Genomic DNA, 15,599 nt, shown 5'->3' on the forward strand with positions numbered 1-15,599 from the left:
ATGTCTGCCAGGGCCCTGGCCTCCGACGTCACAGTAAGGCGCCACTTGTGGCTTAAAAATTGGAAGGCTGACCAAAAATCACGAGCTAACCTTGCCAATTCTGCGTTTAAAGGGGGCAAACTCTTTGGTGAAGTTCTGGAGCCTGTCTTGATTCAGACTAAGGACAATAAGAAGGCCATGCCTTCTGCGGCTCCATCTCGGCGTCAGGATCATAGGGGTTTCTCGTCACCTACGTCTGGCTTCAAGGGTTACAGGCCTTCCTTTCGTTTCCGACAGAACAGGCCTGATAGGCCCAACTGGCACAAGAATCAGTCTTCCTTTCGAAAGCCCCAGCAGACCGGCCAACCTTCCAATCCAGGTTTCAAGCAGAGCCAGGCCCAATGACTGCCCTTGGGACCCCCTCCTTCAGGGTCGACCCCTACACCCAGTGGGGGGCAGGTTGGGGCAGTTTGCACAAGTCTGGGCTCAGACTTGTTCCGATACTTGGATACTACAAACAGTTTCTTCAGGGTACTCTCTGGAGTTTGCTGCGCAGCCTCCAGACCAGTTTCTCTCATCACCAAGGTCTCACAAGGAACCCAAACACCGTTTGATGACGGAAGCTATTCTTCACCTACAGGCCATTCGGGCGATCGAGCCCGTACTCTTAGGGGAACAAGGGAAAGGGGTCTACTCCATCCTATTCCTAGTCCCCAAGAAGAACAGGGAGTGGAAGGCTATCCTAGACCTCAAGTTTGTGAACAGGTTCCTTCAGAGGAGGGGATTTTGCATGGAAACCCTCCGCTCCATCCTTATGGCCCTCCAGCAAGGAGATTTCCTAGCCTCGGTGGACTTGAAGGAGGCCTACCTTCATATGCCCATTCACGAGCAGGACCAACGCTTCTGAGGTTTGTTTATCAATCCCTTCACTTCCAGTACCGGGCCCTTCCCCTCGGTCTATCGACTGTGCCTCAGGTGTTTACCAAGCTCATGGTGGCACTTGTGGCACACTTGAGGACCAAGGGAGTCCATCTTTACCTGTATTTGGACGACCTGTTAATCAGGTCCCCCTCCCTTCTGCAAGGTCACCGGGATGCCCAGTTGACCCTCTCCGTACTGGAGGCGCACAGGTTCATAATAAACAGCCCCAAGAGTTCTCTTGTTCTTCAAACCAGGATTCTTCACCTAGGTGCGGTAATCGATACAGTCCAAGGGACCGTCTGTTTAACTGCGGAACACAGGAGATCCTTGGTGGTTTCCTGTCGTGCCCTGATCTCTCACCCCAGGTCCAACATCCTGTTTCTGTCCCAGTTGCAGGGGCGCATGGTGTCCACCCTGGGCATAGTGCCCTGGAGTCGGTTCCACTCCCATCCGCTCCAGTGGTTTCTCCTCAAGTATCAGGACCAGGTGATGGGCCAGTCCAGATTGCCGGTCACCCTTCCACCTTGAGTAGTCCGGTCCTTGCACTGGTGGGGTTCTTCAGCCACGTTGAAGGGGTCAAGTTCCTTCCGGTGGAGTGCGTCGAGGTAACACATGCCAGCCTTCTGGGCTGGGGAGGTCACTGCCAGCAGCACATAGCACAAGGCCTTTGGTCCAAGGTCGAGCGCTCCAATTCCATCAATTGGCTGGAGTTGAGGGCAATCCGTCTTGCGCTCATGGAATTTCTACCAGTGATTCAAGGTCGTCATGTCCTGGTACGTACAGACAATGCCATAGCCAAAGCCCGTGTTGTCAGGCAGGGTGGGTCGAGAGCCAAAGTCCTGATGCACGAGGCCTCACTTCTGCTGACGTGGGCAGAGCAACATCTACTGTCCCTGGACGCCGATCACGTCAGCGGGGTGATGAACGTAGTTGCGGACTGGTTGAGCCGATCGCAGATAGATCCAGCAGAGTGGTCGCTGGATCCTCGGGCCTTCCAGCGGATTGTTCAGAAATTCGGTCAACCAGTCATGGACTTATTCACAAATCCAGGAAACGCCAAACTGGAATGTTTCCTTTCCAGGTACCACGCTCCTGGAGCGGAGGGCGTAGATGCCCTGGCCTTTCCATGGCCTCCGGGCCTATCTTACGCCTTCTTGCCATTTACAGTCATTCCGCAGACCATCCACAGGGTCCGGCTGTTGAGAGCGGAGATCATCTTGGTGGCTCCACAATGGCCACACAGGCCATGGTTTTTGGATCTGATGGAGCTGTCCATCGAATCGCCGCTTCCACTGGGGTCTCACATTCACCTTCTTCGTCAGGGTCCAATTTTCCACCTGGATCCAGAGTGGCTCAATCTCTTTGCATGGAGATTGAGCGGGACGCCTTAGCAGTGTGTGGATATCCTCCTTCTGTTCAGGACACAATCTTGGCTTCCCGGAGGCCTTCCACGGTCAGAGTCTATCAGTCTACGTGGAAGACCTTCGCGAGTTGGTGCAGTTCTCAAGGGGTTTCACCTAGGTCTGCCTCTGTGATCCATGTTTTGGGTTTCCTTCAAAGCGGCCTGGATAAGGGGCTTCGGCCCAACACACTGCGCCGTCAGGTCTTTGCCATCTCTTCGGTTTTGCAGTTGCAGGGATCTTCTTTAGCACAGCATCCTCATGTGCAGCGGTTCCTCAAAGGGGCCTCTATCCTCAATCCTCCCACAGTCCACCGGTTTCTGACCTGGGACCTTAATTTGGTACTCAGGGCCCTTACCAAAGCCCTGTTCGAGCCCCTGCGGTCTGTTCCTTTAAGATTGCTTTCCTTTAAGGTTCTGTTTTTGGTTGCCATTACGTCCACCAGGCGGGTTTCAGATCTGCATACCTTGTCTGTGCGGAAAGAACTATGTCTGGTCTATCCAGACTATGTCCTTTTACGTACCGATCCTTCCTTCCTTCCCAAAGTAAATTCAGTTTTCCATAGGGCTCAGGAACTTATGCTACCTTCATTCTGTCCAAAGCCCTCTTTGCCCAAGGAACATGAATGGTACACGCTGGATGTGCGCAGGGCGGTAAGAATTTACTTAAGGCGCACTAAGTCCTTTCGGGTGTCCGATTCCTTCTTCGTTTCTTTCAGGGATTGTTCATTGGGGAAGCAGGTTTCAACTTCCACCTTGTCACGCTGGATCTGCCAGTGCATTAGATTAGCTTACGCAGACTCCGCTACTCCGGCCCCAGAGGGGATTACAGCTCACTCCACCAGGAGCGCGGCTTCTACGGCTGCGTTTTCCACCTTGTCCCCTCTGATTGATATCTGCCGTGCTGCCACGTGGGCCTCAATTTCCACCTTTGTGAGGCATTACAAAATTCATGATTGGACCTCAGCAGACGCAGCCTTTGGGAGGAGAGTTTTACAGCAGGTGGTTCCTCCTTGAGGCCAGACCTCACAGCTCCCACCCAGTGTGTCATAGGGGCTATGGTAGGTCCCAGCATCGTTGTGGATACAACCCTCCTCTGAGGGAAAATGAAGCGTTGGCAGTTACCTGAAAGGTCATTTTCCTCAGAGGTATGGGTTGTATCCGCCCCCACCCGCTTGTTCGTCCGGTCTGTTTTATTCTGCTGTCCTGAGATCCTGTACCCCATCTGTCTCCTATATATCTGTGGGGAGTTTTCCTCTGGGGGTGGTTAGTTCCCCTTGCAGGGTGTTTGTTAGTTAGTCCGGGCACTTCTCCTGGAATTTGGCCTTGCTGAGTTTTCCGCTGTTTTTTTGCTACCTGGCATTTGTATGTCTGCATGATTCTTGCTTTCTTTTAACCTTCTTGTTCTGGAGCATTGTTTAGAGCTAGCTATGAACTGGAGATTCAGGGGATTGCCCCTCCCTCCTGCTGTGAGCAAAAGCTCTTGATTGGCCCTGTCTAGGAACAAGAGGTCGAGACAACCCAGCCAACCCAGCATCGTTGCAGATACAACCCATACCTCTGAGGAAAATGACCTTTCAGGTAAGTGCCAACGCTTCAACCTCCCCCATCCAAACTCGCCCCCACAAGTTGTGCACCTGAAAAGCCACAACCAACCTTTAATCCAGCCTCTCAACTTCCATCAAACTTCCATATGCTATTTTCGCACATCAAGGTCTGCTTCAAACCAAAATGTCTACAAGTTGCAGCTGATACTTTGAATGTCAATATGCAGATTTCCTAGAAATGACTGCAACACAATTTCAACCTATATTTTAAATCTGGATTATTGTTGGTTAGTCAACAAGTGATAGAAAAGTTAAAAGCAGAATCCACTTACAGACACAGTTGCTTATGCTCTATCGGCAGGAATGGCTACAATGGAAATTAGATTGTACCTTTTTCTGAATACAGCTATTTATGGATCCATCAGACACACATTTAGCAAGAAATGAAATTTACTTTAATATGCTTTAATGATGGCATATGACTAGTCAAAAGGTACTTAACGAATTAATGTATTTGAACAGCAACCACAAAAGGGGAAATATGCCAATTACAAAAACTACTGTCTCCTAGAAAACTCAAGTCTATTCCCTCCCAGAAATCTTTCAGACTAACATGCCATGTCATAGAGATGTACACAAATTGTGTTTTGCTATTCAATTATAATTCAAATCTAATCACAAAATACTTGAATTGATTTGTTGAAACAGTGGCCATTGCCATCTTTTGACTAATCAACTTGAATAGATTTGATTGACTCGAGTGTTTCAGCCATAGGGAACAATGGGGAACTTGAACCACACCATTGTTCCCCATGGGTAGGTCCTAGGGACACCAAAGTGGGTTGGGTGGTAGGGCACGTGGGTACTATCTACCACTCAACCCACAAAAGAAACGGGCAAGCGGGTGATATTTAAATTTTCTTTAACCTTTCCCACAAAACGCCACTGGATCCTATGGGGTTTTTGGAAAGGTTAAAAATTTTCTAGATATCACCCGCTAGCCCATTTTATTTTTTGTTTGGGTGGTAGGAAGCACCCATCACACCCTACCATCCAACCCATTCTGGTGTCTCTAGGACCTACACACGGGGAACAATTGATGTTTTGGGTTCCCAATTGTTCCCTATGGCCAAAACAAGCAGTGTGCACAAGTTTTGCAACCCTGCCTTGAAAAACACTCCAGAACAGCAGCACACAGTCCATCCCACCACAGAACATCAAATTTTGCCAAACCCAAAGTACAGAGATGGGGTGGGGGGAGGAAATCACTGACCCAGAATCCACTGCCAGCGGGGCAGTAACATCATTGACACAAGTTGCTCTTTCATACACAATTATGACTCCTTACAACAGCTGCCACAGCAGCATCCTTAGGAGCCAGAAAGCATAGCCATAAACTCAACAAGAACATCTTCAGCCACATTTTGACTGAGTGCAGATTGTAGGCAGAAGACCAGAGCAGTGAATGTGAAGCACAAGTTAGTCTCAAGGCCAGACATGGAACTCAGCACAACAATCACCAAGAAATATTACACACAAACACATAGAGCTGAGCTGCCACTGCCCAATTTTTGCCACAACACCATCTCACAAACTGAACAAACCACAGCTCAAGGATGGCAGACAGGCACCCAAGTTCTGCCTTTGTCACTCTGCGATCCAGCAAAACCAGATAGTTAACAGCAAGCATATTATACTTGCTCAGTGCAGAGAAAACCACAAAATTAAAGCTACCTTCTATCCTGCCTGCCACAGAGACTGGAGGACAGAGCAGCCATGGCCTGATGGACAAGAAGAAACAAATCTTCTAGACTCTTACCATGAGAAGAACTCTTCTTCTCTAGCATATACCCCTGCCTGCCTGCTTCTGGATAACACCATGACCTCAGATTGATGCCGGGCCTTAGGTGACAGCCTGACACATGGGCCAGGGCACCAGTCCATTGGCCAGGGCAGTGGCATGTGTGTGTGTCAGCAGCACTAACGGGCAGACTGTGACACATCTGGGTTTGGGGTTGGCCAGGGTGGGGTGAGCTGCCAGTGGTATTGCAGTGGATGGGGGTGACTGAGTCACTCACCCTCCATGGCCAGCACGGGACAGACCAACAGGGGAAGGCTGGCCTTCAAGAAGAGCTGTATGACCATGTCAATATCCATGCGTGCGCGATAAGTGTCACCACAACCACAACCATGGAGAACACCCTCTCATTCTGGACGCTGGTTGTCAGGCACAAGAGGAATGGTCCAAGAACTGTCGCCAGACCTGGTGATGCGTTACCCAAAACTGCATTGGTTTCATCTCCCGGCCTGCTATCAGGTCCTGCAGCAAACACTGTTCAGCACTACTGCAGAGTTCACTGGGTTCTTCCAGTTCCCCCTGGCAAGGCACCAAGGAATCCCTCCAACCACCACTGGGCAGAAAGTGTAGATGGAACCGCCAACTTACTTGACCCTGCCAGGGACACCACATTTTGGACCATGAAGTGGTGGTGATGCTGTTGCTAGGGATGGACTATGCACTAGCAGTAGGAGCTCCAGCACCCTCCTCCTGGTTTTGTCCAAGACTCCTCTCCACCAGGCGGTCCCTCCACCTGGGCAGCTGGGCAGAGATGACTGATTTGCCCTTCATCCTTGGGTCACATTGGCAGGACAAAATATATGCTGCCAATGCACAAAACGGGTTGCTGAGCCAATCTAGCACTCCAGTCCTCAGCCGACCCACCAAGGCGACTGCTTCCTCAGCAGTCAGAGTGGTCTGGATCTCATCCATCACCTTCTTGAGAAGAGCGGCGGGCAAAGTCAGGCTCAGCATTTCTGTCTCGGCACACAAGCTGTTTGTGGTAACAAAGAACAGCTCACGTGCCAAGAGAATCTCGGAAAGGAGTACCCAGTCCTGGTTGGACAGGTCACATACTTCCAAGCCACACCACCTTGCCAGGCCGTAGATGGCCATATCTTGCTCCTGCAAGCACCAGAGCAAGAGAGAGGTGGAGCCCAAGCTACCTCTCCTGGAGCATCTGCCTGCCCTTTTTGCTCTGGTGGAAGAAAGCTTGAGGCACCTCTCCACAAGAGCAACTGTGGCAGCAGCACAATGGTGCCCAGCACCTACAGCAAGGATATCTCACCTAGTCACAGCCCCAGAAGGGCCAAGCACATCCTGCACGACCAGGTTCGGAGTGTGCGCCCCGCAATGGATGGACACGAACTGACCCTGCTCTACTGCTTCAGTTATATTGGCAGCATTGTCGTTGACCATGAATCCTCAGAGAAGTTTTGGCTGCCTGGACAGCCATCTGCGCATCTGACGATCCATAGCCACCCACAGCTCATCTGCCATGTGGTCAGTGTCCAGCACCTCCACATGCACCACAGGCCCACCTGTGGTTTGCTGCATGGGAAGGACTGGCCACACCACAGCAGCAGATGTCCCCTTGCTCTCCTGCCCGCACCAGGGTGCCATGAGGGACAGGAGTGTAGTGTGCCTCCCACTGGGGCTGGTTGACAGATCTGCAGTGAAGTGTGAAGTACACACTGGTGTCAGGCAGCCCCGACATAGCCTCCCTGCATGCCTGCTACAGGGAGGGCACTACCCGCATGCTGAAGGTGGCGCATGAGGGGATGCTGTAGTCAGAGGCAAGCAGTAGGAGCAGCCAGTGGAAGCCGGCATTCTGCACCACCTGGAATGGCTAGTCGTCCAAAGCTATCATCTTCCCAATGGCTTGGGTGATGACACTCTCAGCAACCAGGCTGCTTGCCCACTGATTGTGCCCACTGCGCAGGCAACATCCCCTGCTTGGGAGCAGGACCAGGTGCCTTGCCACTAACTGCGGACACACCAGGCCTATTGCTGCCAGCAGGAAGGGGGATCCCCAGGTGATGCCCTCACAGATGCTGCAGCATCCCCCAGTGTCTTAAGATGTTTGGGGTCCTTCCCTCTGCTGACCTGTGTCTTGCAGTGGATGCAGGCAACATGGTGTGGCTCACCATGGCAGAGCTCAAAGTGGTCCCACACCAGGCTGCTATTGGTCTGCAACTGTTTTGGTGGTGGCAGCACTACTGGGGCCACTGGTTCATTCTGGGGGGGGCTGCTGCTGCTGCCGCCACTGCCACTGCCCTCTATCCAGTGCCAAGAAGGTCCAGGAAGTTGAGGTACTTCCTGCTTCCTGCCTCCTCAGACAGGGGCAGGTTGCCGTGCCAACAGGGACTGGGGAGAATGTAGAAAGCCATCTGGCTGGGCTAACAGCCAACAACACTTTCTCCATTGCTGCCACAGGAAGAGCTTCTTCCCTGACAACGGAGGACCTCCCTGCTACTTCTGCCTCAGGTGGCTGCGCAGCAGGGCCAGGCTCCTCTGGAAAAGAGAGCCTGCGCACAACCACATCAGCAGGGACGACTTGGGGAGTAGGCCCCTCTCACCATTTCCCACCATGACCAGCAGCATCACCCCTCCCTCTGCCTGCCACCCTGCTCCTGGTTCTGCCTCACACCTTCCTGGACAACTTGCTGTTTTTAAAAATTTAAGCCCCAACTAATGTGGGGGTGGGGAGAGGAGAGAAGAAGTGCCTTTAAAGGGGCATGGGCCCGGGGGTGGTCTATTTATGCTCCATGTGCCTCACACACAGCGCTATCTATAGCACTGTGGTGCACACACAGGAGCTAGAAAAATTAAATCCCCCCAAATAAAGAAGCAGGCTTAATTTATATTTATTTATAAATCCCCACAAAATAAAGCAACCACCCCCTTCCCCAAACTAGGTCCTATTTAAACAACTCTAATAACCTGGCCAAGGCAGGGGCATGGGCTCTCACCTTCCAGTGACTTCAGCTCGGAGCTTCTGTTTCGGGGTCTTTGGCTGGAGTCTGCCAGGTGTTGTTCTCAGAGACACTCTAGACCGAGCAGACACTGGGATTCAACAGTGGGGGGAGCTGGGCACCAGTCCAACACCCACCCACCCAATAAAAAACAAAACAAAACTTGGGGGGGGGCAGGCATAAAGAGCCTGGCAGGCTGGGCATCAGACAGAACACATCAGCCTACAAACCAAAAATGGATCCACCAGGCACACAAACAGCAGCAGCAAAAGTGAGCTTGGAACTGCAGTGGGGTGAGGGGGGGGGGGTAAGAACGCCCCAGTTATTAAATCTACTGGGGGCTAGCTACAAGCAATAATAAGAAATTCAAATTTGGAAAAAAAAATCCAAGCAGCACCCAGTTAAAGCTACGGGAGGCTGCGGGTGCATTTTTTTTTTTACAAAATTAGAAAAAATTAAATAAGAACAACTGCAAATTAAAAGAATAAAGAGGTAGGCAGGCAGGCAGAGCCAGAAAACACTCTGTCTCTCCACTCACTGGGCCAGGCATGCAGGCAGGCCAGCCCAGACTACCACCACCAGTCTGTGCTCAATGCTGCTACAATCTCTCTGATCCTTCTCTCCTGAGGCACACTCTCGCTCTCTCCGCCTCCAAGCAGCCCCTTAAATACATTTTGAAAATCCCTCCTTTGACCTCCCCATCCCTGTTCCCTCCCACCAGCCAACTGGGGCATAGTTGCCCTGACAACACTTGAGCCAATCAAGAAGCAAGGAGATCTCAAGCCAATCAGAAGCCAGTGCCAGTAAGCCAATCAGCAAGGAAAATGCAACCCTCCAAAATGGCACTTGAATCAATTCAAGTGATTCAAGCTCAAATTGGGGCTGATTAGTTTCAAACTCAAATCAGTCCCCCTTTATTTTAGGTGCAATTCAATTTTAGTTTGAAACACCCTGATTTGAGTTCAAATCACCCCAATTCAAGCTTGAATCGATTCAACTCAAATTGCACATCTCTACCATGTCACACAGAGGCTCTGGTAATGCTGACTCCTTCCCATTTGTGACTCATGCCACTTAAACAACAGCTTAAACAACAGCTTAAACCAGGCTTCCTCAAACTGCGGCCCTCCAGATGTTGCTGAACTACAACTCCCAGCATCCCTAGACACAATTTTATGTGGCTGGGTATGCTGGGAGTTGTAGTTCAGCAACATCTGGAGGGCCGCAGTTTGAGGAAGCCTGGCTTAAACAATGCTTCCCCCTTGAATATTTCTGTTCCTGTTTACAGAAAGCTGTAAAGCTCATGCGCAGTAGAAGTTATGCCCATGGTTTAAAAGAAAAAAGAGAGGGCAGATGCTCTCAGAGCAACTGGTTTAAAAGTGTGTGATCATAACTCATAACTGAGCCAGTGTGGTGTAGTGGTTAGAGTGCTGGACTAGGACCAGGGAGACCCGAGTTCAAATCCCCATTCAGCCATGATACTAGCTGGGTGACTCTAGGCCAGTCACTTCTCTCTCAGCCTAACCTACTTCACAGGGTTGTTGTGAGGAGAAACTTAAGTTTGTAATACATCACTCTGGGCTCCTTGGAGGAAGAGCGGGATATAAATGTAATAATAAGAACAACAACTCCTGCAGTGCCCAACAAGGAGCAAACACTCCTGCCAGTGCTCCCTCTAAGAGGAATTCCCAGATGTTGTTGACTACAACTCCCATAATCCCCAAGCAAAAGCCACTGCAGCTACGGATTCTGGGAGTTGTAGTCAACAACATCTGGGAATCCCTCTTAGAGGGAACAGTGACTCCTGCCACAGGTATTATAGGATACCATATAATGCAACAAAAATTTCTTACACATGGGCATTCTTGACCCGTAAATATTTTGATCACCATCTCAAGCTTAATATGCCCACATGAAGCAATAAAACAAATTAGTCACCTGATGAATAAAGACACCATAAGTTTACCACTCAACTGATATTTCAGCTCGCTTCAGCTTTATTTTTCAGGCAACCCCCACCTTGGCACTTACAGGACTCGTAAAGTCTAATACTGTACCTTCAGGTTTTTGCAGCTCTTCATTAGGTATTTCACATCATATATGGATGGGAAGAAAAGGTTCAAGATATGAAAGAACTCGTGCTCCTCTTCTGGAAGCCTTGAATCTGTCAGCAGTTTCACCATATAGCCGAAGTCATAGCCACTGATGAAGAAATAGTGTGAAGACAGATCAGTCAGCAACAGTAAAGGATAATATATCCACTATAGCAAAGCAACCAGTTTATCATTCATATTCACCATGTTTTCGGAACTAGTTTTAAGGTACTGAATTGCAACTATCAGGAGCCATCCTAGATATGGTTATTTATAAGTACCAAAAGAGCGAAGGAAAGAAACACCACTGAGAATAAAGGTGCTTTCAGAAAACCAAGGTGTTTCAGAAAACCAAGGTGCTTTCAGAAAACCAACTCTCCTCATCTGCTTCAGATCTTGATCGATAAGGAAGACTGAACCACAAGAGGTCTATTGGGGTGGGTGGGGGGGGTGGCAGGAAAACAACAGCTGGAACTCATAACAGCAGGCTGGTAGGACTGAGTCATCCACTTAATTCTACTAAACAGCTGTGAGCCTGTGGTGTTGTGAAAAGTCACAGACTAAGACCTATAAAATGTTAATAGCTTTGATGATCAACAATTTTGAGTTTCTGGAAGACTAAGCTTTTAAAGTTTCACATTTAACAGCAATCAGTTTCTTAGACATCCGTTTGGGGGCTGTCACTTAATTCTTTGTTTCTAACATTTTACCAAGAGAAATATTTATTTTCATGCAGGGCCCCTCTGATCTTAACAGTACAACAAGCAAACATTAGGGAGGTGAATGTTGCTGGCACAAAGATGCAATGATGGGGAAAGCTTTGTCCGCTGGATTTCTGCTTGCTATGTTGCTGTTAAGGCAACAACTTAGGGCAAGAAAGGATGACAACCCAACATGCTTATACTATAAAGCAAATGGCAAAAGAAGCCTATCCACTAGGGAAGTGCACGAACTTGTTTGGAGGCCCTTTTATGGGCCTCCGAACAGGTTCGAACACCGGGCCGTTCAGAGGCTCAAAGGCAGTGGCGGGCGGGGAAGACAACTTTAATGGTGGGGGAGGGTGCACTTACCCCTCCCTCCACTTCCCCCCACCGGTGCTGGGTTTGTAAAGTCCCCGTTGGCACGGCAGCATACCTCCCTGCCGCCCCGTTCCCTCCTTGGCTGGAAGTGGCATGTGCGCGCACACCTAGCATGCACATGCACACCCGGCACTTCCAGCCATGGAGGGAATAGGGTGGCAGGAAGGTATGCTGCCGCCCCAATGGGGACTTTACAAACTCAGCACCAGTGGGGAGGGAGGGGTATGCGCACCCTCCCTTTCCATTAAAGTTGTCCCACCCCCCACTTTCAAACCAGCCCCTACTAGTTCCATGCACATCCCTACTATCCACAATGTTTTATTAAGTTCATTAAGGACCATGGCTAAAAATGAAAAGCTATTTAACCAACCTGTGAAATGAAAGCCACTTGACATTGTCACAGAGCACCACACCCGAGGTCATAAGCAGTTCTGCAAAATGCAAAGTATCAATCCCTTCCTCCTCATGCTTCTGGAACTGCAATCCAGAACTTGCAAGAAGGTCTATTGAATCCTGAGAATACATATCTTCCCTAGATGGGAAAGACAGTCGAATGTTAGATGTCAGTTTGCATTGTGCCAAAATAAATCACTGGACCAAGCAACTTCATCTAATACAGGGGTTCCCAACTGGTGGTAATCCAAATGATGCTAAACTACAACACCCATCATCCCCATCTACAATTTATTGTGGCTGGGGATGATGAGAGTTGTAGTTCAGCAACATCTGGAGTACCACTGGTTGGGAACCCCTGGATATAATGCTTTCAATTAATGTAATAACACACCAAATTACAGAAAATAGTCTTGGGGGCTTTGTGTTTTTCTATCCTAAAATTTGTCACAAAATACAGAAAAGCTAAGTAGCTCTCATTATCTTTCCAGTGTCAAGATACATGGAAACATTGACACAGTCAAACAATAATTGTCCACATATCCAAAGGGAAGAGGATACAGAGCACTGCCAAAATTTGGAGAGGAGAGCTGGTCTTGTGGTAGCAAGCATGACTTGTCCCCTTAGCTAAGCAGGGTCCACTCTGGTTGCATTTGAATGGGAGACTTGATGTGTGAGCTGTTAGCTATTCACTCTGGGAAGAGCAGAAGTTCCAAGTTCCCACTCTGGCAACTCCAAGATAGGGCTGAGAGAGATTCCTGCCTGCAACCTTGGAGAAGCCACTGTAAAAAAATACTGAGCTAGATAGACCAATGGTCTGACTCGGTATATGGCAGCTTCCTATGTTCCTAAGTAGCTCTTCCTACTTTATCTATTTGAGATCATTAGATACTTTGCATTATGATTGTACTATTACGTAACATTTATTTGATTCTAACAGTTTTGTGGAAAAGGCTTGAAACATATTTTGCATTTATAGTTGCTTTTAGATCCTTAAGCTTCAAGTGTCCACACACAATCAAATAGAGAGGTTGTGTGGAACATGAATGGCAAATGGACATAGCTTGGAATATTAGCAAAATAGGTTGTGCTGTAGGTTGGAATATTAAGAGGTAGACCTGGAACAGTTAAGCAGTGAAGAAAAAAGTTCTGACAGATCCACATGGGCAAGAAGTAACCATGAAAAATAAGATACAGGGTAATTATTGAATCAAACTTCTTCATTCGTTCATTCAAATTTGTAGACTGCCCCAATAACATAAAAAAATTGAAAATGAAAACCTTAAAACCACAGTCATGTTAAAAAGCTTGGGTGAAAAAAAAAAGAGTCTTTAGGGACCTTTTAAACGTTGTCAGAGATGGGGAGCCTCTTATTTCAGAAGGGAGTGCAATCCAAAGCCTCAGGGCAGCAATGGAGAAGGCCCAACCCTGAGTAGCCACCAGATTGAGTCAGTGGCAACTGCAGACAAACCTCTCCAGATGATTTCAAAGGGTGGTGGGGCTCATAGCAAATAAGACATTCTCTAAAATATCCAGGGCCTAAGCTGTTTAGGACTGTATAGGTTATAACCAGAACCTTGTATTTTGCCTAGAAATGTACTGGTAGCCAGTGTAGTAGTATGGTCTCTCCAAGATGACCCAGAGAACCACCAGGCAGCCACATTCTGTACCAACTGCAGCTTCCAGACTTCGTACAAAGGCAGCCCCACGTAGAGTGTTTTGCTGTAGTCAAATCTGGAGTTACCAGCATATGTACTACTGTTCTGAGGTGGTTTATCTCAAGAAACAGACGCAGTTGGTGTATCAAGTGAAGCTGATAAAAAGCACCTCTGGCCACCACCTCAACCTGGGACACCAGGGAACACTCCCAGACTGTGTACCTATTCCTTCTGGGGAAGTGTGACCCCATCCAGAACTGGCAGATTAAAATAGTCTCCCGAGTTCTGACCCTGCACAATAAGTACCTCCATCCTATCTGGATTCAGTCTCAGTTTGTTATCCCTCATCCAGCCCATCACTGCCTTCAAACAGGAATTTAGGGAGGTTAGGTCTTCTCCTGATGATGTTGACATGGAGAAAATGATTTTGGTGTCATCAGCATACTGATATAACACCCTGCACCAAATCTCCTGATGATCTCTGCCAGCAGTTTCATGTAGATATTAAAAAGCACTGGAGACAGTATAGAGCCCTGGGGGACACCATACAAAAGTTCAGATTTTGAAGAGCAACATTTTACAAGGGACACCATCTGGAACTGCCCCAGAGGTATGAGTGGTACCACTGCAAAGCACTGCCTCCCACCCCCTCTAATACGCCAGGAGGATACTATGGCTGATAGTATTGAAAGCGACCAAGAGATCCAAAAGGACCAACAGAGTCACACTCCCTCTGTCAATTCCCAGTCAGGCCAACCAAGGCACTCTCCACACCACAGCCCACCCCAAAACCAGTTTGGAATAATCAGTTTCTTCCAAGACTGTCTGAAGCTGGGAGGCCACTAGCCTCTCAATTACCTTGCCCAGCCACAGAAGGTTGGAGACAAGCCTATAGTTGCTTATCTCTGAGGGATCCAATGCAGGCTTCTTCAGAAGAGGTCTAACGATTGCCTCTTGCCCTCCCCTTCAGAGAAGCTTTAATATCGACCAGGCCTTCTACACCAACAGAAGTTCCAGTCTTATCCCTTACTTAAGTACACACATTTGATATGGTCAGATACTTCAACAGGCATCCCAGTAAGGGAGATGTACTTATAGACCACAGCCACTCCACCTCCCTGCCCACATCCTCTCACTTGCTCCTCAAAAGTGTACCCTGGAGGGATAAGCTGGGACCAAACCCAGCCACCAGCCTCCCCCAACCAAGTCTCTGTGATACATACCAAGTTGGCCCCTTTATTCATAATCAGACCATGGATGATTTCTTATTTATTCTGGAACAACATTGTCCAGAAAATCTGGTCAACTCAACTTCCTGCTGAGCTGACTATTATTCAGGCAGATGTCTGTGTATTAGAGTCAGATCAGAATAAAAGAAATTACGTGGCTAACAATTCTGAAGGATGGACTAAGCAACCCTGTTTTCACTGGCAACATACCAGATCAGGCAAATGGCACTGACAAGCTAATGGGACATGGCAACTAGAGCCTAGCTAACTAGTGTATAAGCCTCAAAACCTGGATATAGCAGCATTGTTAAGAGTAGCTGTAGGAAAACACTGAGGTTGTTCTCACAGCTAGGGCAGCACTATCCCAGGTAGACTGATCTTGAGAACCACTGGAATTGGCCCTGATCCCTCTGCTCTTCCACCAGGCAGCCAGGTTTTGTACCCAGGCTCACCACCCGGTCATGTGGAAGCTCGGGCTTCTGGCAGCCC

General features: G+C 48.7%; 1 protein-coding gene across 7 annotated transcripts in view; it reads right to left on the minus strand.

Moving 5' to 3' along the window:
* CNOT8 (CCR4-NOT transcription complex subunit 8) overlaps positions 1-15,599 on the minus strand; it is a 28,984-nt gene that overhangs the window by 3,383 nt on the left and 10,002 nt on the right. For 6 of the 7 annotated variants that reach the window (XM_053291180.1, XM_053291177.1, XM_053291176.1 and 3 more), the window contains exons 4-5: positions 12,201-12,362; positions 10,716-10,860 (exon numbers count right to left, since the gene is read on the minus strand). In XM_053291180.1, the coding sequence (XP_053147155.1) occupies positions 10,716-10,860; positions 12,201-12,362 (307 nt within the window). The remainder of the gene's footprint in view (positions 1-10,715; positions 10,861-12,200; positions 12,363-15,599) is intronic. The other variant, XM_053291181.1, reaches the window with a different exon arrangement.

Source organism: Hemicordylus capensis, chromosome 2 (genome assembly GCF_027244095.1).
Source record: "Hemicordylus capensis ecotype Gifberg chromosome 2, rHemCap1.1.pri, whole genome shotgun sequence".
In the NCBI taxonomy this organism is placed as follows: domain Eukaryota; kingdom Metazoa; phylum Chordata; class Lepidosauria; order Squamata; family Cordylidae; genus Hemicordylus; species Hemicordylus capensis.